We start from the raw sequence: 27,312 nt of genomic DNA, 5'->3' as shown, positions 1-27,312 counted from the left end.
AAACCTGATTGCCCATTTAGATTCTGTCACTGTAGACAAAACAACACGAACTCTATCCGTATAGACATTGCCATATGTTATCTTTTTAGAACTGTTTAGCATGAATATAATTTAAAGTCGGTTGAGCTCGAAAATGTCGTATCTATAATGGAAAAAATTCTCAGCACTGCCGTACAAATAATTGTAGAAAATAGTACATAAAATAATACGACCCTCTAAAAGGTTGCAGCTGCTTCTTGTGTGCAAGTTTTCCAGCTTGTGTGCAATATTAGGAAAGTGTACTGCACGCGTGCCTTTATTACCTTCTACCTGATTTTGTACACGAATTATCGTAGAAAATAAAACATGAATTTTTTCACTGCATTTTTTTGAAAGCGAAAATGACTGCGCTGTGGCAACGCACTTTGAAAAAATTACTTACTTTGGAAAAAAAAAATTCAAAGTGCGTTAAAATTGGGACAAAATCAACACACTTTGAAATTTTTTTCAAAGTGCGTCAATTTTGGGACAAAATTAACGCACTTTGATTTTTTTTTTCAAAGTGAGTTAAGAGTGTACATCTACATTTTTTACAATGGAGACACTTAACGCACTTTAATTGAAAAAAATTGAACAACATGGGATTTTGAGAAACTGCGGATCATGTTAGCTATATGGATCGTTGGTTGTCTGTTTAATATTCCACCGAGCTGCATAACCTTTAATCAAAATGTATCCACAATGATTCCTCAGAAAAAAAAGGCATTTACAGGGTAATTTAAAAAATGGTATTTTACATGTCTAACCTTTTTTAAAATATCAAATTACAGATTTAGAAGTAATCTGACTGCATAACTATTGTTTATAAGATTTTTTTTTTTTTTTTTTTTTTTTTTTTTTTTTTGCGAAAAAGTTATTAGATTTCGCGTTCAGTCGAGTGAGTAATATGGCTAAGGTTTATTTTTCTTCCTATAAAATAAATGAGTCAACCATTGTTTCACATACATTGTATGTTCACGATATATAGATAGGTGCCAATATGATAGATTGTTAGATAGATAGATTAGAGAGAGAGAGAGAGAGAGAGAATTTTCATGGTATGGAAAAATCATAATTGCTTGCTTTTTCCTAAGAAAAATGCGATGCTTTAAGTCATTTATCGACCCGGACTTATCATAGACTGGATAAAATAAAAAAAGAAAAAAAATGTGCTATTAAACAATCATTCCTCTGTTATTTCTAAAAGACCCATTTCCCTTTAATAATATTTACGAGAATCTTTTGATAACAAGTCAACCCCTGAAAATCTTTAAAACGTTTATATCTCACATCCTGAAGTGACGTCATCACGGAAAAGTTATCCAACCACGTCCAAATAATTTTATTTATCATACCTAAAATTTGCAAGAATATTGACTAAGCCGTGCTTTTTTTCAAAGTGCGTTAATATGGTCGATATCAACGCACTTTGAAAAGAAATATTTTTTTTCAAAGTGCGCTAACTTGGTCACAAAATTAATGCACTTTGAAATTTTTTTCCAAAGTGGTTGTGCTGACAAATAAAGCGCGTTGTGTGTTTCAGCACAGCTTTCCGTTTTATGAAATAATACATGTCAAAAAATATCAATTCAAAGCCAATATACGAGTACGTATCGTGTACATGTATATCTATATATTCCCTGATATTGATTTTATGAATGATATTAATCAATGTTGTACCATAGTTAGGCGTGCAATTCTTTGTAAAAAGTGTGGGTTTTCTGTATATGCATGTATATCTCACACTTTTCTATATCTTCCGCCCAAAAAATCACGGACCAAGTTGAAAATTTTAACCAATTTTTTGCTGTACCAAATTGAAGGAAAATAGATATCGGTATATATAAAAGTATTGACCGGTGACTATAGATTGATAAGCCAACTGAATTAATGACTACACACAGTTGTCAATACGAATTAATTGTGCAGAGGCATGTTTTTTTCAGTCCATTTTTTTTAAATATATCAGCTAATATTCCATTTAATTTTACATTGAAAACTTACAAGTGAAAAACAGGTGCAGAAAAAGTCAGTTTTATGTTAATTCAATTTTTACACTATTCTTACGTCTTTTTCAATCAGTATAGAATACTATCGCACTGAGAATGCTGTCTTGTAATGCCACCATTGGTATCTTTTAAATGATCCCAAAATGATTCCATAGGTGTCGGAACCGGGGGGGGGGGTTCCCCCCCCACTTTTCTTCGAAGATAGACAAATATAGGTATTGAAAACTGGGGCTTACCTTTTTCCGTTGGCTTAACCCCCACCCACCCATTTTCAATTAGCCACTCCACTTTCAATTTGCTTCCGACGCCTATGGATTCTATTCATTAAAAAACAAGAAAACTCACGAAGAATAAAAAATGTTACTTTGATAAATAGTCCTTGACGTTCATGTGGAAAACATGAAGATGTGTACCATTTCTTTTTCGCATGCAAAAATTATTCTAATGCTATAAGTAACTTTTTAATCGCTTGTTCATACCTGAATTGGTCGCTGTTAATATAATCTATTATTATGTGGTAGTCAATGTAAATTTGCCTTTGCAGATAAATATTTATTGTATCATTTTTCATTTGACACTTAAAATGCGCAACTGTTACATATAATATGTGTGAGTGAGAAAGTGAGAGCGAATGGTTTGTAAAAAAGAAAAGAATTTAGTATTACAGTATGTTTGTATTAAGATGAAAAAAATAAAATAATTTAAAAAAAATGCACGACTGTTACGCATTGTTTAATGTGTTTGGTTGAGAGATAAGAAAAACAATCAAGATTTGTAATTTTCCCGAAAGACGTCGCTGCAGTTAGCCCGCAATATATCGAATGTTTGTCAGGGTCCAACATGTTGACTCAGAACCCCTGACGTTGGAAGGATGTATTTTTTCTTTAATTTGCATGACATATTATTGTAATACGTAAGGTAAAGAACTAGTAAGTCACAAGAACTTGTTTCCAATACTTTTTTATGTAGTCGATAAAATATATTCAAAACAAGCAGCTACATGTAATCTATGTTGTGAGTCAAAATGTATTTCTCTAGCATTGCTTTAAAAAGAAAGGAAATTAAGTGTTTTATATAATATTCTGTCATTTATTATTTACTTCTTACCTCATTTTTCACTGTTTATGTCCGAAACTACAGAAAGTGTGCATCACTCGAAACAACGAAAAAAAATTAAGTATTCAAACTGCATCTAATATAAATTGGTTTTCTACACAGTTTGTCACTTGTTAAAAGGTAATTAGATATCAAATGTAAATATATGTCCTGATACATGTTTAATAAATATTTCGTGCGCTGGAAGTTTAGTTGGGTAGGTATAGTAAAGAGAATGGGTCTAAAATTTTCTTGAGCAAAACGAGATCGTCTCCGTAATATCTAAAGAATTCTTTAAAATACGAACATTTTTATGGGTTTTTTTTTTCAGCTGTTCTCTATACTCTCATGTAAAAGCAGACATTGTTAATTTTAATCACTTTTTTGGTAAATAGTTACTATAAACACCTTTTATTTATTTATTTATTTATTTATTTATTTTTGGTTAATGTTTATATAAAATTGTTCACGCATGCGCACCAGTGTGTAATCTTCAGTGTCCTGCAGTTTTGCTGTTGTAGTGACTGACTGAAGAAGAGGAATAAGATAAATTTACAGGTATCAACATGAAGCACTTATAAAGTCTTACTTGAGTTAAAGTTCGTGATACGCACAAATAATATCACCAACGCGTCTCCATAAAATGCATCTAAAGTGGGTTACAAGTATTGTTTGTGTACGGAACTACAGCTTGGGCCCTGAATGTAAGATCGATAATTTTTTTTTAACTTTGAGCTTATATGCTAACGAAAAGATCGTTAAATGATTCATAAACATCAAAAATGTTCAAATTTTTTTTTATCTCTGTATGTGTTTGATCCTTTTAATTTTTGTATCATCCGACTGTAATTGATTTTTCTATTGTGAATCTACGGTTGTCCGTTCCAGTCTTTGTCGTAGAAACATGTAGGTCATTGTAGTTCAGAAGAGCACCGTGCACTGGTTTGTCTTGTTGTCTGTCGTCCGTCGTCTGCTACTCCTCCTACAGTTTCTGAAACCAGTAAATGGCCTGCACATGTTATAATATGTACCAAGATATTTATTTGAATCCATTTTTGATAAACGATTTGGCAATGTTTTAAAAATAAATTCATCTTGTAAATTATCTAAAAATGATGCTTCTTCTTCTGAATCATTTCAAACTGCTATGTCTCTCTCAGGTTAATCTGTTTTGATAACACCTTAAATAATAATTATTTAAAGCGATTTAGCAAGATATGAAAACCAAATAATACTTTTTGAGACAATTAAAGCTAATAGGCTTTCTACATTCTTGTTTAAAATTTCTGTGATCTTTTATTGAGTCCTTTTGTTGAGTCCTATTTTGACTGACAAGTTTTATACCAATTGTTAGGCCATTGTTTTTACTAAAGTATACCAAAATTACTCCCATTTTAGCTCACCTGAACCAAGGGCTCAAGTGAGCTTTTTTTGATCGAAAAGTGTCTAGTGTTTGTCTGTCGTGTGTAAACTTTTCACATTTTAAACTTCTTCTCCAGAACCACTGGGCCAATTTTAACCAAACTTGCAACAAATCATCCTTAGGTGAATGGGATTTGATTTATTCACAGGAAGTGCAATGCCTTCTTTCAAGGGGAGATTATTGCTAATTAAGAATTCATTTGGTTGCATCTTTTAAAAATTTTTCAAGAACCACTGGGCCAGAAAAGATGAAACTTAAATGAAGGCTTCATTACATATTGTAGATTCAAGTTTGTTCAAATCATGACCCTGGGGGTAGGTTGGGGCCACACAAGTGGATCAAAGGATGTAGGAACTTTCTATAAAAAATCTTCCTCTAAAGAACAGCAAAGCCATTAATATTAGTCATAGATTAATACAGAAGCATCCTTAGGTAGCATAGGTTCAAATTTGTTCAAATCATGATTGACCTTGGGGGGGGGGGGGGGGGGGGGGGGTAGGGCAGACTACAAAAAGGGATCAAAGTTATACATAGGAATATATAAAAAAAATCTTCTAAGAACAGCAAAGCCATAATTAGTAATATTGATAAAGAAACATCCTCAGGTAGTTTAGATTCAAGATTGTTCAAATTATGACCCCTGGGGGTAGGTTGGGGCAACAACAGAGATCAAAGTTTTACATAGGAATACATATGAAATACCTTTAAAAATCTTCTTCTCAAGGACAACAAAACCATAATTAGTCATATATGGAAGCATTCTCAGGTAGTGTAAATTCAAATTTGTTCAAATCATGACCTCCAGGGGTTGGATGGGGCCACATCTGGGGATCAAAGTTATACATAAGAATTATAGAATCTTCTTTTCAAGAACAACAAAGCCATGATTAGTCATATTTATATGGAAGCATCCTTGGGTAGTGTAGATTCAAGTTTGTTCAAATCATGATCCCCTAGTGAAGGATGTGGCAAAAATGGGGGATCAAAGTTTTACTTCCGAATATATAGGAAATTTCTTTAAAAATCTTTTCCCGGGAACAGCAGCCAAGATTAGTCATATTTATATAGAACTATCCACAGGTAATTTGGTTTAGATTCACTTTTATTCAAATCATGACCCCCAGGAGTAGGTGGGGTCAGAATGGGAAATTAAAGTTTTGCATAGGAATACATAGAAAAAATCTTTAAAAATCTTCCTGTCAAGAACAGCAAAGCCATGATTAGTCATATTTATATGAAAGCATCCTCAGATAGTGTAGATTGAATTTGTTCAAATCATGACCCCCCACCCCACCCCTGGGGAAGGGTGGGGCCATGATATGTGATCAAAGTTTTACATACTTGAATATATATACATGTATATATAAAGAATCTGCTGATGAACAGAAGGGCCATAGTTACTCAGGCGAGTGTTTTGGCTCATGGGCCTCTTGTTTTTCAGTTGTTAACAGACCTTTTGATGATTTTTTTTTTCAGAAAAAAATATTTTAAGAATCTTGAAGTAAGCACGAAAGATGATAAAAGTTGCTGATAACATTGATGGAAACACTGATCGAAATAGCAAAGACCATGTGAACTTGCAATATGAAGAAAATAAAGATTTAAATGCCGAGGACTATATCAACGATATTAGTGGTGTTATTTGTGCCAGGGCAAATTTAGACCCTTTAAATACAAGGTCTGCTTCAAACGTTCAAAGCCAGCAGAACCAAACTCCCATCGTGATAGAAAGAAGCTACGGCCCAAAATCATGTATTTGCACCATCTGTAACAAAAATTTTACAAGAAAGCCAGACTTGGACCGACATGTGCGGAATGTGCATACATTAAGAACAGGTACTCATTCCTGCTTTATCTGCGACAAGAGGTTCAAAGAAAGGGCACATCTAAAGCGCCACGTAGAGAGTGTTCATGGTAAAACATTGCCCACTCCATTTACTTGCGGTTTATGCCAGGAGGCTTTCACTACAGATAGATTATTGCAGTTACACATGAAAATTCATACCTCGGCGACGCCATTTAAATGTGAAATCTGTTCCAAATCTTTTGTCTCTAAGAGGAACTTAGCAATGCATGTATCAGCGGTTCATCTGAAAGAAAGACCATTCGAATGTCAACAGTGCCAGAAAAAATTCTCAAGGAAAGGTCATCTTGAACGTCATATGATGAGCCACAGAAATGAAAAGCCACATCTATGCGATGTCTGTGGTATGGCGTTTTTAACGGCGGGCAATCGTAAAGCTCACGTTAAACGAGTTCATTTGAAAGAGAGAAGCTATGAGTGTGGGATTTGTAAAAAGAGTTATTTCTGTTCAAAAACTCTCAGATATCATTTGAAAACACATACAGGTGAGAAGAATTATGAATGTGAAACATGTGGCAAACAGTTCATTATTTTAAAATCTTTAGAAAACCATCGCCAACTCCATTCTGGATATCGACCTTTTGCCTGTGACAATTGCGACAAAACTTACGTGGTTGCGTCGCATCTCAAACGGCATCAAAAGGAGGGAGGATGTATGATAAACGCTTTAAAGAAACGGAAACAATGAGAAATTTATTTATGCAATTAGAATGATTGTATGTCTTTCAGTTTTAAGGTTCAAGGACGAAAATCGCCTGCACCGTTACCGATTGTTCAATGTACCGGCAGAAACTTTTATTCGTATATTACATTTATGCGTAATTGTAATTTCTTTTGTGTGTGAAAATAATAATAAAAAAAAGCTTCTGTACATCCATCTTTTATCCCTAAAGCAGCGCTATTCTTCTGTCTGTTCTTGAACTTTTTGTCGTGCTTTGAGGGAAAAAACCTGAATTTTGTCACTTTACTTGAACAATATTTGTTGTTTCAACCTGTCTGAAGTATTTAAGCTATATTTCGACAGTAAAGCTAAATAATTAATTCATGTGACCTCTTTTAAATGTTTTTATTTCTCTGTTGGCCCCCGTTATCGAATCTAACCCCCCCCCCCCTCCGAAAACCAGAGACGATTTTCTGCGTGCCAATGGAGTTGTCTGATCATGGGTTCTCTGGCTTAGAAATAGCCAATTGAATTTCTTCTTTCTATTGCATGATCATACGCGGATTAAGAGAGGGGGGGGGGGGGGTCCGGACTTTTTTGTTGGTTTGTCAAGAAATTTCTGGATTGGAAATATTTTTTGAATGCCCCCCCCCCCCCCGGAAAAAAATTCCTGGATCCGCGCCTGATGATGAATTACATATTTGAATTTGAAGAGATTTTGCTCAATATTTATGGAGTTTTAACCCTTTGAACATCTTCTTTCCTGACAAGTCAGTTTTCAAAGCTTCTTTTAGTCATAGTTTGAGATTATTATTTGGTACTTGGCATGCTGATTATCATCGTAAGTCAAAGATCAAGTTCGAGACTCTGTCTATATTAAAAGGAGAGTCATTGCTTTTTAAATGCTTTATGCAGAGAAAACAAATCCAGGGACTATAAGGAATTGTGTAAAATTGTATTGCATGCAATTATGTTATATTTTTCTTTTCTTTTTCCCTGTTGTCTGTCATTTGATTTCTTATTTTGACTGTATACCAACATGGTGATGTCAATAAATTGAATTAAAATTCATATGTTCAGATTTTACACCAATTTTTTTTTCACTTTGAAGTTTTTAATGCACTGGTTATATTTTATAATTTTTTCTTTTATTTTGAATAAATACATAAGGAAAGAGGTGCATGCTTACACAGAAGTTTGTATTTTGCTTTAATTTTTGATTCATTTAAATTCTTTTCGGTTTTTTAAGACATGTTTAAGGATAAGGGTGTTTATTAATGTTATTAAAACTCCTACCATGTGACACGGTTCAACAGTCAATTATACCTTCATACTTATTAAATCAAAGTCACAAATTATATATTCATCCTTTACAAGAATTTATGTTTCAATGCATTTTACAACACTATCATCTTCACTTGCGAATTATAAAAATTCTGAAGAATGTAAAATCTATTACAATGGAAAATCGTAACTTAATGTTGCAGTGTCTTAATAATGAATGAACTTCCTGAAGGGAATGCCTTTTATTTTTGAAAATTTCTTATGGGTATGAACCTGCCTTGGTAATTACTGGCAGAAGCACATTAGCGTTACCTGAAAATTATGCCTGCTAATGTTCCTCAAGACCTTTCTACAATGGAAGACATAACTAATATATACTTTTTCAAACGATTCAAAATTGTTTATTTGAATGAACATTACGACTTTTGAGAAATGTCTTTCATTTTCGAAACGCCAAACGTATCAAAATTATGAGAATATAAAAGGCTTATTCAGATAATTTGCCACTCTATTACCACCTGGAAAACATAAAAAGTAAGATTAAAAACCAAAACGGCTCTTTTGAGGACGATGCACTTCATGCGCAACTGATCAAGGCCTGTTGTTAAAACGCCGAGCTAGTATGATACATATCAATGTTCCACATGCACCAATATCACTTCAGGATGGTGGATATCTGCTCAGTCGGCAAAAGGGTTGGTATTTTTTTTTTTGCACCCCCCCCCTCTCCCTGCAGATTCCTTGAAGTGGGGTTAAGACAATGTTGTTTATAGTTGCAATACTAAAATTTAATTTAAATATTAAAAACCCGTCCATAACTTGTTAGTTAGATGAAATTAGAACTCGCAGAGGGAACTGTGTGTGGATCCCCTCCCACACCCTTTGTATCAATTGTCGTTCTTTTCTGCAGGCCCGTAGAAGCAATCTTCGGGGGGGGGGGGGGCATACCAAAACATTTTCAGTTTGGGTGGTCACTACCAAGCAAAAATTCCTTGACAAGCAAAAAAAAAAGTTATGAAAGGGGGGGGGGGGCACATCCATAATGTAGCTTTGTTTCCTGTAGTTTACCATATATTGGCAAACTTATTGGAGGGGGCACAACCCCCACCCCTCCTCCGGTTCCTATGGCCATGTTCTGAATTAATTATGCATATTTCCTGAAATTGTTTGAGGAAGTCTTTAATGAATTTATTTTTTAAACAGGTTTTGTTGCTTTTCATATGTGTTAAGGTTAACGGACAGACATGCGATTATTTCCCTTTTGTGGATGGTTGTTCTCATACTCCAAACTTCTTAAAAAAGTTCATGGCGACAGCATGTGTTCGACATGACCTTTGTTACGGTTGTGTAAGTACGAAAAACTTTCTTAATTTTGCATATTTCTCCGGACATTACTTATAATGTCGTATTTATTTAGGTATACCAATGTATGTCTTTTTAAAGAAAAATTCGATGTTATCAAATTTGATATCAACCATTTAATATGAAAACCATTCTGCGTGAGCAGCTTCAATCAGGACGCTAATGAAGAATCAATTTGGCATTTCAAAACATAACTAGTATGACTCAGTTTGACTTATGCGTAATACATGTACTTATATTATAGGGTGTAAAGTATGGATTCACCCGGTTGTTTTGTGACGATATGTTTTTTCTGGACGCATCAAACATTTGTGATTTTAATACTACAATACTGAATTCTGTGTGCAAGACCATCGTCAAAATAATGGTGTCTGGCGTTCGTCTCCTAGGTGAGAGAAGATATAAAAAATACCCTGATCCCTGGTGCCATTTACCGGAAGTTATAGAATGTCTTCCCTCGTTTAAAGTAAGATGGATTAAAGTAGATTACTTGTAACATTAACTGTCTCTCTGTTTGATGTTTGATCTATTGAATGTCAAAGCGTACAATATGTAGGTTACTGTTCTAATTTAATAGCGTTAACGAACTAAGTACACTGAACAATCTGTCTTCAAGGTGCTTTATCGTACTATAAATGTATTCTCATTAAGCTATGAGACTGTCTGGAATTTTATCTAATGCTTGCTTCAGGTCTTTGATAAGGTCATCTGCGTCCTCTAAACCGATACTACAAAAAAGAATCGATATGAAATAATACTGTGTGTAATTTAAGAAAAAATGTTATTTTAGAATCAAATTTGATATCTTGGAGCTTTTACTCAACTTTTGAAATGAAATGTGTTTACCTTAGTCTTATAAGACCATCAGTTATACCACCACTTAGTCTGTCCTCTGACGTCATCAACATTGGGCCATGCGTCATCGTGGCGGGGTGTTCGATTAGACTTTCTACTCCTCCCAACGAAACTGCCAGTTGTATTAGGCGCACACCCTTTTTAGCAATTAAAATGCAAATATGAAATAATTCAAGACATTGTTCTAAAAACTGGAAAGACGTAGTCAATGATGAAACAATCTTGAAATGAAATATTTCATCAGATGCCACTTTATTATGCGTTTTCAATACGACAACGGTAGGATACTATCTCTTTAGCCAGTTCCCTGTTCCCAAGATATTAACTTAACATTCTAGGTATTAAATTATCTATAAATATTCGAAACAAATGAAATCATTCTTGAGACTTTAGTCGCTTATTCGAGATGTAAGAAGTACCTCAGCAAGAATCTTCCCTCCTTGCACTCCTCCCTTAATCTCGGCGGCGATCATTCCGCTGAACATCTTCATCTGTTTCTTGGCAATCTGATGTTGCGGATGTGATGGAAGACCAGGATACATCACCCTCTCAACCTGTAGAAATATTAACTCGAATTAGAAGACCAACCAGACGAAGCCTTTTTTTATTTAAAGAGAGGTTTAGCAAACTAACGTATGCTTGTACGTGTAAAGTCATCGTTAGATACCCACGTGTGATTATAATGAGCACATGAAATGCATTATGTATATTACTGTTTCAAACAAATACATTTATTACAAATAATTTAAAAAAGAGCTCTTGTAATTTGGATTCGTCGAAGTATTTTTTCAAATCTTGAGTATTTAACGCTCTATAAAATAATATTTTTCAATTCTTTACGTCAGTCAATTTGCATGACCTTTTTTATTAGATTGGGAATATTTCTAGAATAAATGATTATATGCCTTGTGTACCTTAAAAGTTCAAGTTATCATGTGATCCAATGATTTTAGTTTGAGTGTAGTAGATACCGATAAATATCCGTTTACATTTCCTTAATTTTCATGTTTTCATTTGGTCAAAAAGGGCCAAATTCAATGGATCCGTCTCCATGGCAACCAAGTGCACGTGTGGAACTTCCGACACCATATTTGCTAGTTTTGTACCAAGACACATTTGTGGTGCAAATTTCATCAAAATCCGAAACATGTCGTTTCCAAGATTTTTTGGTGCTTACAGAGAATGCGTGTTAAATCTTCAGGTTTTACAAAAACACGCATCTTTATTGAAACAGTAATTAAGGGAGGGGGGGGGGCTACAAGTTCGTACTCACGGGCACCCTGCTATCTACACGTACATTGTGACTTACCTACGTGTAGAAAAACTGTTGACGTAATACACAGATTTTGGGGGAAATCCCCTACTACACGCACATTGCAACAAGTACGCATCACATTGGTTTGCTAAACCTTTGTATTGTTAAAATTCCCCATTAATGTCGTCACCTTGGGATGTTTTTCCAAGAACTCGGCTACTTTCTGGGCATTAGAGCTGTGTCTTTCCATGCGCACAGGAAGGGTTTTGATTCCGCGGAGGAGGAGACTTGCATCGTGGGGTGACTGAATATAAAAAAAAAGAAACTTAAAGAAACTAAAGTTGAATGGAGTCAATGACATAATTATGTGAGAGGATTTTGCTTTTTGGTTTATTATGACATATCATCGAGATTGAAAGGTGTGCATATCTAGACTCTCTCGCATGAGGATGGCATTAAGATATCTAGAAAAACTCAAAAGTTCAGATGCAGAAAACGTAACTATTTTAAAAGTACCGAAAAACCTAAATTAAAACACCATACTGTGGAATCTTTTTATTTCATTGTGGCCAAGTTTCTTTGTTTGCTCAAACACATTGTTGGGAAGAAATTTCTTAGGCAGTAGGCTCATTACGAAAGATAATTACGTCATTTCACTATTTATTGGGGCTATAAATTCGTGGGTTAAATGAGGAGTGGGGGATACTCTGGAAAATTGAACCCTCACGAAATATAACGATTCCACGGTAATAAAGTACATGTATACAACATACTAGTGTTGTTCCCAGACTGATTTGATAATGAATCACGGTTTTCCAGAGGTCAACAGAGGCAAAGGTCAAACATCCACCCACGAGGTCACTATGGCCCCCGAGATATTTGGTGCTGTAATAGAATTTAAAGCATATTTTTTGTAGAATATGTCTAGATTCAGTTAAAATTATTTTTATTGTCCTTTTTAGCAAAAATGAAAATATACATGTTGATTTTCTTCTCTGATAAAAATTTGTCGATGACATTGATAATAATTTCAACAATGGATTAGAAGACACTGTATTCATTAAACAAAAACACACCAGCTGTGCATCGAAATGTCGATTCCATGTTTTATAACAGGCTGTAGATAGGGACTAGCAAAAGTGCTGTCCACCATTGTTAGGGTATTATCTAATGACCTTCCCAGCTTTCCAAACTCCTCAAGGTCAAGGACAGCCATGTTCGGATTACATGGTGTCTCGCCATATAACATCTGATCAAAATTGAAATTAAGGTTCATTTGAATGGTTAACTATAGTCAAACGTGGAGATATATCAGTTTACATTGACAATTGAATTCAAGGAATATTGGTAATTGCATGTTAACCTATCGTTTCTGAAGGAAATTAGTGCTGTAAAGGAGATTTTTTCAAAAAGCATTAGAAAATATTTGTGTCTATAATTCACGAAATTTACCCTAGTGTTAGATTTGATATGTTTGCGGTACTCCTCTACCGGACACCCTGTAGGAACAAAGGTGTGATCGATTCCATAGCGAGGCAGTATGTTTACAACCATGTCAAATGTACCACTGTAGCAAGGGTTATTCACCACCTACAGACAAAAGAAAAATAAGCACCAGTGATGCTTCTTTTATGTACAATATAGAGCTATTAAAATGAGTACAAATTATTTTCGTTAAATGAAATTAAAAAAAAAATTATTGTGTAGTTGTAAAATACTTGCTATGTGATCGCCACTTTTAAGAAAACAAAGTAATGCAGTGGATATTGCAGCCATCCCAGTGCCAAACACTAGAGTGCCCTTTCCGCCTTCTATGCCATTTATTGCTGCTTGAACTGAATCACATGTAAAGTTGCCTAATCTTGAATAAATGTATCCACCCTGTTGAAATTAAATATACACGTTTTCTTGAATCGTTTTATATTAAGTGCATCTTCGACGAAAGTTCATTCGCGGTACAAGTTGGATACAGGAATCAGGAATTAATCAACCTCTCAATATAAGAGATTTACACTCAAATGACAAAAAAAAAAAAAAAAAAAAGGATCGGAATCGGTTACCTCTTCCAAGATCTTGAGATAATCATCAACAGACCGTAATTTGTAGGTGGAAGAATGAAAAATGGGTGGAACCAGTGGCTCCGTCTCGGGGCCGGAAGTAAATGTATAGCGTGACGACGTAGCTACGGTATCGGGAGTAACGTCATCTATATGGAGTCCGTCCACACCCCTCTCCAAGTCTGACTGAGGTGGAAACCACTTTTTACTAGAAATGCATTTGGAATGTCATTAAATCCATCTTCATGTGCTATTTAAACTAAAATTATTTATCTTAAAAAGTAAATTGAGCCCCTGGGCCGCATTTGTAATATCTTACCTCATTTCGTTGTCAGATTTCTGTCAGACGCAATGTTTACTGCCATATGATAATGAACACCGCCAGCTTAAAATTAGGTCAAAGATCTGCATTTTACCCTGTGTATTTTATGGTGTCCTATTTGGATAATTTCTCTATTGACCATCAAAGAAGAAAGATTTAAATATCCAAAGTGTTTTGAACTGAAACCAGTATTCGTTTTCACCTTTTCTTTTTCTTTTTTAAAGACTTTTGATTAAAACTGAATGCAAGTATATCTGTTATCGAGAACACAGAAAACATGGCGTAGAATGGGAGTAGAGAAATGACCCGTAAAACGGCTTCAATAATGTAAAAATTACGAAAATTTGTCAGATATCAACCGATTGACAATTGGCATGTACATGTCTTTTACATATTTGTTTCTGTGATAAAAATTATTATCTGTGTACAAGGGTACATTTACGTTTTTTGTTGCTTTTTATTGTAGGATTCAACTTTATTCGCCTATTATCAAATTTATATATTAAAAAAGTGAAACATATCATTATTGGCCATTTTATGTGTCACTTTTACAGTCGTGTTGGTCTGCAGCCTTCTTGGTTAATCTTGGTGGTCTTCAGTAAATTGAAGTAAAATTAATTTTGTGTGTTTAATGTTAAGTGTTCCTTAATTATAAAGATAGGTTTTAAAGTCACATGATTATGACACGTACAGTGTATGTGTGAGTATCAGATTTATATTTACAATATAGGAAAACTAAATTTTACACTAAAAGAATATCAAAATTAAATATCCAATTTTAAAGCAAGTATTTACTCGAATAGTTATGCTCGTTTTTGGAAAACAACAGCCGTTCTTGATATACCCTGGCTTTTAATAGACAACTACATAAAGAAAAAATAAGGAAGTGCATCGAAAACATATATCTAATATAATCAATTAATTTTATTATAACTAATTAATAATTTTATTATAACTAATTAATAATTTTATTGTAACTAATTAATAATTTTATTATAACTAACTAATAATTAAAACTTTAATAATTAAAAAAAAAATACCAAAAAGGAAGCAAAATTCGTTTGAAATATTGATAGAGCAAAATTTAAAAATAATTGAATATATTTGCAAAGTTAATATACTGGTATGCTATAGATAAATTTATATACATATGTAAATCTTTAGGTCTGATCTCGTGTGTCGTAAATTTCGAAATGTTTGATTTTTTTTATTCAATACATGTAGATGAATTGAAAAATTGTCTTAATGAATTATCATCATAAATCATAGACACATTGATCTTCAATGAAAAGTAATATATGTTTATTACAAAAAATAAAGTTCTATTAATAAAAATATAAAAAATATATATAATCATTCATTCATTCATTCAATCTTTATTTCCTCCATTCGGAGATTTGATAAACGAAACAACTATTACAACATATCTACATTAATGGAAATATATAAATATATAAAACGAAAATAATAAAGAAAAAAAAATGCGGCATGAACAATTTACTTATATACTCTGTATGAAAACATAAAAACATCTCATTGTGTGTATCATACACATTATCGTAGTAAGTGGCTATGCTATATGTTATATGCTATAAATAAAATGTAATGTATACGTAATGGTTATTGATTTTAAACGGATTTACTTGGAATAATGTAATAATACTGCTCTAATTTAGAAACAAAGAAATAAATTTAATTTAATAACGATAAAAAAAAAATATTAAATAACCCTAAAAAGAGTTACATGTAGACATTTCAACTTATGAGGTAGCAGTGACTTCCGGGAACCATGGCTCGAAAATTGTAAATATTTACAAATTCATCATCAAAGAAAATGACATCGCTACTTGGTTTATTTTTATGACACAGTTCTAAGAATGTCTCCGCCTTGTCGTATCCACAAATAATGACCGATCCCTTCTTGGCGTACTTTCCCGAGACAACAATAATCTCATCATTATGACACGAAAATACCTCCGTAAGATTTAACCTCTCAATTTCCAAAAGAATAGTCTCCAAATTCATTCTTGTTGGTCTAATAGCGCTAATGATAAAGAGTTCACAGTATAGATCTCTTTTCCAACTGATCAATTGTTCTTTGGATAGTCTTGAGGACAAAGTTTTATCCGATTTATGATATATTTTCAACGTATTGTCCCAATCAAAAACAACTCTAGACTGAGGTTTGATCATCCATTCTTCTATTTTAGAAAACGTTTCCTCTTCATTCTCAAGAAGATTGCAAGCCTGCATCATACTGCTGCCAAACAGAACTCATTATATTGATTCATCTTTCTGAGGTTGTTGCTATTGTGATGCGTTACGGAAAACTTAACATCGTAAACAGGATAGGGAGTGTTAGTTATGGAAGCCGATTAAGCACAAATCTTTACATCAAATTTTATTTGAAAATGTTACTGGTATTCCTTATGTATACTTACTTTTCCAAAATTTGAAGAAATGTTATAAAGGCATCCACATAATAATAGTTTCAAAAAGCACACTATCATAAGAATATATATAGTGGACCAGCATGTGTATCGATTCACAGATTATACAATAGATCAATTAAGACCCTCTTGTAAACATGTATATAGATTTACAACGTCAATACTCTTGATTCTTAAGCAAAGATTTAATGCATAATCCATAACATACAAGAGTGTCCAATAGGCATCATATAATTTCTGGCTTTTTTTTTTTTTTTTTTTTTGCTTTATCTTCAATCTTTAACCCCTTTTTTAATCTTTTTTTTGGAGGGAACGTCCTTCCATAATTTTATTTTGCAACTTTTAAATCCTCTTAAAAGAACATATAATTATATAGTCGGTTCCATGTCATCAACCTTTGCATTATATCTTAGCATCGATCATTAGATCATTTTCCCCAAAACTTTCTGATTTAAAAGGAACATTCGAGTTCAACTACATATAGTATATTGATATTTGTTTTTTTTCCCTACATTTATTTATTTATCTATTCGTTATATTTATCTATTTATATTATTTATTTAATATTTTATTTGTTTATGACTATCAAAGTGTCAACCACAGTTTGAATAGAATTACTTCAATTTAATAAAGTTGGCATTCAATGCAAGAAAACAAAAAAAAAAAATTGACTCTGCGACAGAAGGAAAAGTCTCAGTCACTACAAACTCGATACACCAGCCATACAGGAGCCATGCAGACGCGCTGTGCGATATACCTCTTTGATTCTATACTATGCAAGGGTAAGCCTTGCTTTTCGCTTGAATAATTTTCTTTAATAAATATTTTGAAATGAAAATGGCACACTTTAAAAACTAAATAAATTTCCTATAAGCAGGGCAATGTCCTTAGGGGGGCTCTGAACGTTAACCCTGTTGAAAAATACTTTGGTTGATCTTTGAGGAAATTCTATCATAGAAAGATGTACATATAAAATATATAATAAGTTTATCGAGTTTATTTTCAACTTAGGGTATAAGTGTGGCATTCGGTGTATATACTATGTTTATTACATTTTCAACAGTGAAATACTGTGATTTATTCATTGAATAAAACTGATATTCTCTCACAGTGTGAAAGGATACCAAAGTGATATTCTCTCACAGTGTGAAAGGATATCAAAGTAAGTAAAATATAATTTCTGGCCTGTAATAAGATTGAGATAGTGACTAAACCATCTTGACAGAGACTAAAACTGCCAATTTCTTCCCAAATATGTTGCTTAAATCCATGTTACAATGTTTTCATCTCACAACTGCTAAGTCATGATGTCTCAACTGCTCAACTGTGACGTCACAGCCTATTACATTGTGTTAAGAAAAGACATGCAGAGGCAAAGGGAAAATCAAAGAAAATGTAATAAATAGAACATTCAATGTTTTGTAGTTGGATATGGAATTTATTTCACTCTTGAGACAGGATTTTTTTTATATTTTCACTCGTGCTTCGCATTCGTGAAAATATCAAAAAATCCTGTCCCACTTGTGAAATAAATTCCATATCTAACTACAAAACATTGAATATCCTCTATATATACACCGAAAATACATATAGTACATAATACTATGTAAGGACAAAGTACTCAAACTACCATGGATTTCTCAGAGGAAAAAAAAAGACTTCCCAGACGGGGAATCGAACCCCGGCCGCCGCGGTGAGAGCGCGGAATCCTAACCACTAGACTACCTGGGAATATGAATACTACTGGTTTTAAATACCAAACAGTATAGTGCAGCTTAAAGATACTCAGTGACGCGTTGTACGTATACCGCACACAGGCACATGCACTTGTTTCCGTAATAAATTTTTATCCCATAGTTTAATAATAACACGTGTATGGGTTAAAAATTTATTACCGAAACAAGTGCCTATGCACAAAGGCCCGTAGTCTTGAACAGGGAGGAGGGAGGGGGGTAGTCTTAATATGTATAGATGCTAACACCCCCCCCCCCACACACACACACAACTTTCTGTTGTTGTAAGGTCGAACACTGGCAAATTCCAGTCGAGAAAAAAAATGTAAGAAATCCCCCTCCCCCCAAAATAAGAATTTCGAGTTTGACAGTTATTCATTCATTTATTTATTTATTTTGCTAGACTTTTTTTGATACCCCCCTATGGCAAGCCGATTGCGTCAGAATTATTTTCTGCACAACGATCATGATTTTATACACGAGCTTGATGAAAAATATATACGAGTAAAATAAAAATGCACGTATCGGTAAAAATTGCACATAGTTTGAAAGATTTTTACACAAACATAACGAAAAATACACGAATCCGAAATTTTTTACACGATTAAGGGGTATAAAATGCATAAACATAAAATCAAAAACTGCACGAGCAGAGGAAACTAAAAATTACACAAACAATTTTACTGCGCATACAGCTGCGCATATTATTATTATGCACTTAGAATATTCATCGCGTTCTTGGTTTTCTGTACTCTTTATCTCTTCATGAATGCTGGAAATGGCGTTGACGATGATATGCATGCTTGTTTGCTTCTTTATTTCTTTGCTAAAACTCGGTCTGATTAATCTAGCTGATGCCAATTGAACGAATGAAGTGTTTTCTTGTGAATTGTGTGAGAAAAAATTAAAGTTGCTCGGAGATATCATATTTTTCTTATATTGACCGAGATCCTAGCCAAAATATGGAGGTATTATATGATGCCGGACATAAATTGTGGCAAGAAAGGAATCGCATGTTTGTGTTAATGCGGGGAAAAAAAAGTACCATTGCATATGAGGCACTCGACTCCGAACTAAAAGTAATACATGTAGCAAACTCTAAATTCCTAACGATAAACCCATCTTGCTTTTTAAAAAAAATGATAGAATTATTTTTTTTTTAAATATACGCTCTATGGCCTTTTAAAAATCTCTAACTGATAGATACAACTTTAACGGAAAGTACTTGTATAAAAATAAAATTAACACATGCATAATAAAACGATTAATAAAGTGGATTCTTCATGAAAATAATGGCAGAATTATTTCTGATTATAATTCATTTTGGTACTTCTCATTTGTACTAAATATGAATTCATTTGGGCAGTTCTTTTTTTTTCATTTAGGAATAGGAAATTATTCAGTATTTTTTTTTATTTTCAAAAAGATTAAAAAGTGGGGATTACCTGAACATAAAAAAAAATATTTTATTTCTAATTATAAATGTATCTTTACTTAAAAAAATATGAGGATATCAGCCTACACTATTATGAATTCCTTCTGTGATAACGCATATTTTCAGTCATAAACTACTCAATGAAAAACAAGACATTCCTAAGAGTAAGCGTTACCCTCATTCGTAATGGCGATTATTTGATAAATGCTTCCACTTTTAATAAAAAGGACCAGATAATTAAAGGGATATATATATATATATATATACTCTATGTGCTGTAGTACTTGTGGTTTTGTGTTTTGTTACTTAAAAATAACAAAACTCTGCTCAAATGATCCTGGCACTGGTAAAACATATCATCAGCGGCGGATCTGGTTCGTAGATTGATTGGAGTCGCAACATCTGAATCTATGTATTTATTAAAGTTTCAAATCGTTGGACCATAATGACACATCAGAAATTTTAAAAAGATAGTGAATTACTAAATACATCTACGTACAGTGTTACAAAAAAGAAAATGGGAATGGATATTATAATAAACAGAAAGAACATAGAATGTGTTTTATCACTCTTGAATAATTCAAATAAATCATGTTCTTTATGGAGCTCGAGCTCGAGGTTTGACAAATATTTTCCAAGATAAAATTTCTCTTTACATTTCGAATTTGTATGCATAAAATTTTAATTATTTTTAACACTCAGTTTTGTAATAACACTTTTTTACCCAAATCTATAGGCATTATAAGAAGAACATGACTGTATAATTATAAAATGAAAATAATCTTCAATAACATTAAAGGAACATATTTGATACAAGATACACTTTTTAAAAGATTATTCATGTGCATATCTAACGTTTTTGAAAATTCAGATTATGAGTTAAAAAGCCTAATCTATGCAATTTGTATTTTGTACGTATACATGCATGTACAAGTAATCAAAAGTTTGCTTTATAACAATATTGCACATGTGTATCAATGGCATCAACCAGGTCTTGTTTTACTTCTAGCATGACTACGAATAAATATAAGAAAACATGTGATGAATATAAACCTCAAGAAATCTTTCTCCCAGCTAATTAAGTTCATCTTGTATGTCTTCTTGAATTTGGTCTTACAATATCGTTACAGTTCAGTTGAATTTCAATCCTGATTTCCGTAGACTATTATATGTACCCTTAAATTCTTAGAAAATATTTCAGGCACGTAGCATCAGTAGGGTCTTGCCCCCCCCCTCCCCCCCCCCACTTTTTTCCAAACTTACCTACATCTTTTGTAAATGTCCACTGAAAGGCTGGTGCCCCCTTTGCTGTAGGATAGTTTAAATCAAAGTAATTTGGTACTATAATGTGTTTCGAAAAGAAAGTGGAAGGCCTCCTCCCCCCTCCCTCCCACGAAATAGGATTTTTGAGTTTGGTTGGTAGGTAGGTTGTCAAAAAAAAATTCTGGCTGCCCCCACCACTTTCAAAAACGATACTACGTGCCTGCATTTTAGAATTTTAAATTTTCTTAACTCCTTTATATGCATTTTAACTATTCAAAATAGACTACCGCCGGTACATTAAAAACAACATACATTAAGCTTTAATTCATATAAGTAAAACGACTGTATAATTTTTCTACATTTTCATGGAGTTTTTATGAAATCACCACGTGTTGCTCAAAAGTTAATACTACGTGTACTACATGTACTTTATTACATACATATGTCAAAAAGTGAGATATGCATTTCAATATTAAAATTTAAGTTGCACAATTACTCGTATTTGCTCGATTTTTTCTTTACTGTTGACTCCCAAAAAGTTTTCGGTCAAATTCCACAACCCAGATGATCGCAACATTGCTTCAAAATCTTTGTATGAATTGCTAGTAATATAATCTTTAAGCAAAAGGTATTATCGGTGTGTCAAATAGCTATAAATCGATTAGCGTACAGGTGTCTTTCGTTCCAGAACCAGCAGGGAAGGATCTCTGTATGAAAAGGTCACGCATGTACATCCTTGATTTTTACCAAAAGTACACTCAGTGGGTGGTGGAGGAGAGAAGAATTTGATTTGTTGTTAACTCTCCTGTATTATATCACATGTTGTTTTTATTTATTTTTATTTAGGCCTATATGTCATTGTTTTAAACTTTCAAAAGAAATTGCTGTACAGAGGAATGACATACTTTAAAAAATCCAACAATTAAACACACAACTGGTAATATGCAACCCCCTTTTTTACGTTATTTATACATTTTTTCTGTGTAGAATATTTTTTATTCGAGGGTCTTCAATCTTCATATACTACAAGTTTAAGATTGTGTGCCAGTCAATTTATCTACATAATATACGTTGTACATATTCTTGAGAGTCTAGCGGAATTTCAAAAGAATCTTTTTTAAAAAGATTACTAACATGTTACTCCTCCTTTTGTATTTATAATATGTTTCAAGCATCCAAGCCACATTGAGCTGTTCTCTAATGAATATTAATAACATGTGCGCAATGAGGATGCGTAGCATATTATGTCGATGTTGTATTCTCACTCGTGCAGTTTTCGCTTTTACGTTTGTGTAATTTCCTCAATATATCGTGTAAATATTTTGTTGATTGTGCAGTTTTTCTTTAGTTTGTGTAAATTTCAATAACTTTGTGTATATTTTCCTCACTTTGTGTAATTTTTTACTTACTCGTGTAATTTTTGTTTGAGGTCGTGCAGAAAATAATTTTGAAGCAATCGGCGTGCCATACCCCCCCTTTTTTTTTAAATCGTTGCTATACGAACCTGGCATATATTTAATAATGATGATAAAAAATATCAAAATAAACTAATAGAAAATTATAAAGGGGTAGGGTATTCTTTAAAAAGAAAACATTATAATATTTATATAAAAAATGATTAATCCTCACGTGCACTTTCTCGTACTTGTAGTTACATATACATTAACTAGGGAAAATACATAAATGAACAAAAAATTACTTATTAGATAGGATTCATTATTATAGATTTATAGTCTAATGTTAAGACCTATAGAATTTTACAAAAAGTCATTACCCGTTGTCGGGTCAATCCAGGGTCAACCAGATATAATTATGAAAAAAAATCGATTATTTAATTTTCAAAAAAGGAAATCTTATTTGTATTAATTCAACTGAGAAATATGGATAATAGATCATATGACCTAGTATTTGATCTATTGCAGACTACTGCATCTTTCTGCTCTGCGAGACTCCCATATTAGGGGCCAAGGTCTTTAGCCCAATTTTGTTAATTTATTTTGATATGCTACATGTTTAAAGATACGGTAACAATATTAAACTTAACCACCCCCCCACCCCCCCAAAAAATTGATAGAAGTATGACTTGCATTATTCGTTTTACTATCTATAATATTATTTTTTGCCATGCCATGTTTTGAAGATACATTAACATTTTCTCTGTGTTCCATAAAATCTGTTGATACAGAATTCGTGCAATTATTAATATTATTTTGATTGACCTAATTTGAAACTACGTGTAATTGAAATCATATCTTTTCATTTTTAAATTCAAAATTACTTCCATAGTCTACAGAATAAATGAATTTATGTATATGACTGACAATAAGAATATGTCTATGAAAAAAGAAAAAAAATCTCATTTAAATTAAATTAATTTATAAAACTCATGCAATTAAGGTCAATAGCTATGTCGAGTAATATTTGAATGTTGTTTTGATTAACTGATTTTATGGAACTCATTGATTTTTTTTCTCCAAGATAGATCTTCAAAGAGTCTACTGAATTATTAATAATTTACATTTTATGAATTTTCAACTATATATGAAAAAATTCACAAAAAACAACAATTCAGGTGCATTTTTTTAAAATCGTTTTAATTTTATGTTGACTATACAGGATATTGTTTCTGAACAAACAATATCACAAATGCATCGCAAGTGTTCGGGGAAAAATCATTATTGATGGAAAAACCCATTAAAACAATTTTAACAAACGCCACCACGACCTCCGAGACGGTTTGAATGTATAGATGCGTGTTATTCCTTCCCTGGCTTTGTAGAGGGATCTTGATCTGGGCGAGAGGAATACGATTCGGGTACTGTACGGCTTTATTTTTAGCGATACTTTATAGACTCCAACCCTTCCGGAAGCCTCGAAATATTTATTTCTGTACTTCCGGGACCGCCTTCCGGATCTCCATCTTCCCCTGTACCGCCTTCGCCTGCTTCTTCTTGATTTCTTCCCCCATTTCTTTCTCTTGCTTCTGGAGTTTTTTCTGCTTCTTCTTACTTTTCGCCCCTTTCCACCATAACCATATTTTCTGAATTTTCGTCTCAATTTTCTGTTTTTTCTTGATTTTCGTACGATCTTCCTCTTATTATATTTTCTTACTTTTTGACCACCATACCTTCGAACCCATTTCCTCATTTTACGTCCCCGCCTCGTTCTGTATACGGACTTCCGCTTGTAATATCTCTTCCTTCCTCTGTATCTCCACCTGCTGCAGCGACTCCGACCACACCGATATTTAGATGGAACTTTCTATTGGAAAGAAGCAATAAATATTTGCTAAAAGTTCAAATTAGGCAAAATTAATTATTTGTGAGAGGAATAAATTAGTTAAATTCATAATCGCTATCAGTTTCTTTCCTCTAAAATTGTTTATGTATCTGTTCAATTAGGAAGGAATAAATGTTATCTTTATTCCTTGCAAGAAGGTCACAAACTTAATTTTCAGATAAATCTCCACTTCATCCAAGTTTTCGTCGCACCCTGGTTTTTTCCAATTAAAGGGAATTCAGAAAATGCAAGAATATAAATTTACATTTCTTCTACAAGATTTCTACAAAAATACACCAAAGAAGAAAAAAAAAACACTCACATAAGTTACGCTTGTCGGCTTCAAGCTAAAAAAGATCATCGCTGCGTCATTTGCGTCACCATTGACAGTGTATTTGTTGACGCCTTGTTCGCTGACGAGGGTTAGCTGAGCTTTCCTAAGGTCTGTGAGTTTGGAATTACTTCTCCTTTCTAGATTAAATAAAAAATTCACATAAGATGTTGGCGCAAATTTTAATTACTTTAAATGTGCTGGCTAGAACATAGAGGTCCTTTTATACTTAATAAATAAATGAACTAAACAGGCTTTAAAACTGATGTTAAAACTCTGGGCTCAGAAATCAACATTTATTTCAAAAACAGGAACACATTATGATAATATAATTTTTTTTTCGCAATGCAGAGAAGCAATAATTAAAAAATGTCATGATTCAGTTTCTCAGAAAAGTATCTATTTCAGAAAAGAAATTCATGAAACATGAGTATAGTCATTTTCATTCAACGTGTATGTAAGTATTGAATTGTTCAAGAATTTTACTCATGGAAATAAAAAAAAATCTTGCACTCACGGGGAACTACTTGCTAAAATTTGCAAAAATGTAATAACACTAAAATGTTTTTACTAGGATTTTAAGGATTACGTCACCATAACCTTTTCCTATTATACACTTTATATAAATTATTCAACATAATGTGAAAACATTATACCTAAAAGAGTGTAGAATTTGTTGTCCAACACAAAGTCCGTACGCCCAGGCGAATACCAACGTTTATTGATGACCAAACCATCAGATTTGTACAGGAACATATAAAGAAGGACCACAAGGATAAAAATGATATTTTTTCCTTGCATTTTGACGTAGCCCTATAAATTAAATAATCCCTTTAGTTTTTAAACTTCATACGTGAAACAATTTTCATGTATAAATGAACTTCAATTTTTTTTTTTACACACAACTCTATGTCGTAAAAAAAATATATAATTTTTTTGTATTTTAAACAGAAAATATCATATCTCATCGTTATTTCTGAAATGTGGCATCCCCCCCCCCCTTTAAAGTTAAAAATATTTTTAAAATACGTTTAATCATTTTGTTTAGCAAACCTACCTCCTTCTTGAAAATTCATAGGACAAAGAACACCCAGATGCAAAACCAAACCACGGTTGTGTGTTTACTGTGAAGGTAGTATGAAAAGAGCAAATAGCGTGATTTTGAGGGAATTGTCATAAAGCCCGAAACAGGTGTGAAACGCGATTCGTTTTAGATTTTATTTCTGCGTAGTGTACAGTGGCGTAGCTACCACGTATGCTTGTATGCCAGAGCATCCATTATTTTTCATAAAATGAATTATTAAATAAATAAATAAAATAACACACGTAATATTTAATGAAAAAATTAATTAAAAATAAATTATTTGATGAAAGATCGTATTTAAAAAAATAGATTGTTTCATTATTCAAAAAATGATTAGATTTATATTGTCTTCACACTGCACATTGTAAAACCCAGTCTGACACTTCTTAATATTGCCAATTTCTGCGGAGCTTCTAAAGGCTCCCCTCCCTAGACCCGTTGTTGTGGGGGCATGCGGCCCCAGAACCCCTACAGTCATAAAAGCATCCACTTTATTTTTGCCTAGCTACGCCACTGGTACGAGCTTGTGACAATCGGATTCTGCATGGTATTAAAAGGAGAAAGAAAGAAAAGAAAAAGAAAAGTGAGCTAAAATGAACACAAATTATTTTCATGACTTAAGGACAGACGATACGTTCCTCAATAATATACATTGTATAATTTTTTCTAAGATTTTGTCATTGAAGTATTGCTCCTTTAATATGTTTACTCGCAAAAGATTGAAGTACCTTACCAGGCATTTGTGCAAGATACCGGATGATGTTGTTTCCTATAAAATCCTTTTTGAAAAAACTTAATTTGCCAATATCACATTTTTTAGTGTTTCAATTTTTTAAAGACAATTAGAAACCAGTTTAGAAATCAGAAAGTATTTAAAATTTTTAATATTTTCCATATAATATGAAGATATACAAAACAGATATTTGAGGAACGCAGATATTGGTAGAAGAAAAAAATAAATATATGGGGAAAAATCGGTTTACAAGTGGTATACCAAACTTTGTGTGTACATGTATATAGAACCATCTGCAATTGAACCCTCCATCCCCAGAAAAAGATATCAAAAAATATATGGGCAGAATAAGTAAAACTCGAAATTATATTCAATTATATTCGGAAATGTAATTCTTTTTAATTCATCGAAATACTATTCTTCTATAGCAAGTACAGGTTAAATTCCATATTTCCATTAAAAATTTAGGAAAATACACTGAGGGAATTTAAAACGAAGATATCGGATTCGGAATTGGCCCAAATTAGATCTAGATCTTAATTAGTAAATAAAAAATTACATGTCTCTCTGACTCTTCTTGACCTGTTTTATTATACATCTATATTATGCTAATTACCTCTGAAGTGCCTTGTTTGCAACCAATTTTTTTTTATTTCTGAAAAAATGCAAAAAAAATCATATGAAATGAAAATGCTTAAGAGCTTGCATTAGGCTCTCAATAGTTTCATTATACAGCTTCCTTTATTTCACTACTGTTCAACAATAATTTTTAACAATGTAAGTTAATATTTATCCATTA

At 32.8% G+C, this 27,312-nt stretch overlaps 3 protein-coding genes and 1 non-coding gene across 4 annotated transcripts; 1 reads left to right on the top strand and 3 right to left on the bottom strand.

Annotated features, from left to right (window-relative positions):
- Positions 1-3,780: 3,780 nt before the first annotated feature.
- On the top strand, positions 3,781-8,141 carry LOC133204540 (gastrula zinc finger protein XlCGF8.2DB-like). The gene is made up of 2 exons (XM_061340290.1): positions 3,781-3,826; positions 6,022-8,141. The coding sequence occupies exon 2, from the start codon at positions 6,060-6,062 to the stop codon at positions 7,095-7,097; it is 1,038 nt and encodes a 345-aa protein (XP_061196274.1). The 5' UTR covers positions 3,781-3,826; positions 6,022-6,059; the 3' UTR covers positions 7,098-8,141.
- A 1,950-nt stretch (positions 8,142-10,091) lies between these two features.
- On the bottom strand, positions 10,092-14,262 carry LOC133206223 (L-methionine gamma-lyase-like). Its single transcript, XM_061342164.1, has 10 exons — positions 14,203-14,262; positions 13,887-14,091; positions 13,549-13,707; positions 13,279-13,416; positions 12,903-13,075; positions 12,600-12,711; positions 12,017-12,130; positions 10,991-11,125; positions 10,563-10,708; positions 10,092-10,444 (listed from the first exon to the last, which is right to left on the bottom strand). Exons 1-10 carry the CDS (start codon positions 14,205-14,207, stop codon positions 10,363-10,365), a joined length of 1,269 nt encoding a protein of 422 aa, XP_061198148.1. The 5' UTR covers positions 14,208-14,262; the 3' UTR covers positions 10,092-10,362.
- Positions 14,263-18,314: 4,052 nt separating this feature from the next.
- On the bottom strand, positions 18,315-18,386 carry Trnae-cuc (transfer RNA glutamic acid (anticodon CUC)). The gene has a single exon. It is a non-coding gene; the product is annotated as a tRNA-Glu (tRNA).
- Positions 18,387-23,780: 5,394 nt separating this feature from the next.
- Positions 23,781-25,497, bottom strand: LOC133204640 (uncharacterized). Its single transcript, XM_061340393.1, has 3 exons — positions 25,353-25,497; positions 24,688-24,836; positions 23,781-24,347 (listed from the first exon to the last, which is right to left on the bottom strand). Exons 1-3 carry the CDS (start codon positions 25,495-25,497, stop codon positions 23,781-23,783), a joined length of 861 nt encoding a protein of 286 aa, XP_061196377.1.
- Between the last annotated feature and the right edge of the window lie 1,815 nt (positions 25,498-27,312).

This window comes from Saccostrea echinata, unplaced genomic scaffold (genome assembly GCF_033153115.1).
Source record: "Saccostrea echinata isolate AGI-Se365-2 ecotype Australia unplaced genomic scaffold, CSIRO_AGI_Sech_v1 ptg000054l, whole genome shotgun sequence".
NCBI classification, from domain to species: Eukaryota; Metazoa; Mollusca; class Bivalvia; order Ostreida; family Ostreidae; genus Saccostrea; species Saccostrea echinata.
This window is presented reverse-complemented; position numbering and strand designations above follow the sequence as displayed.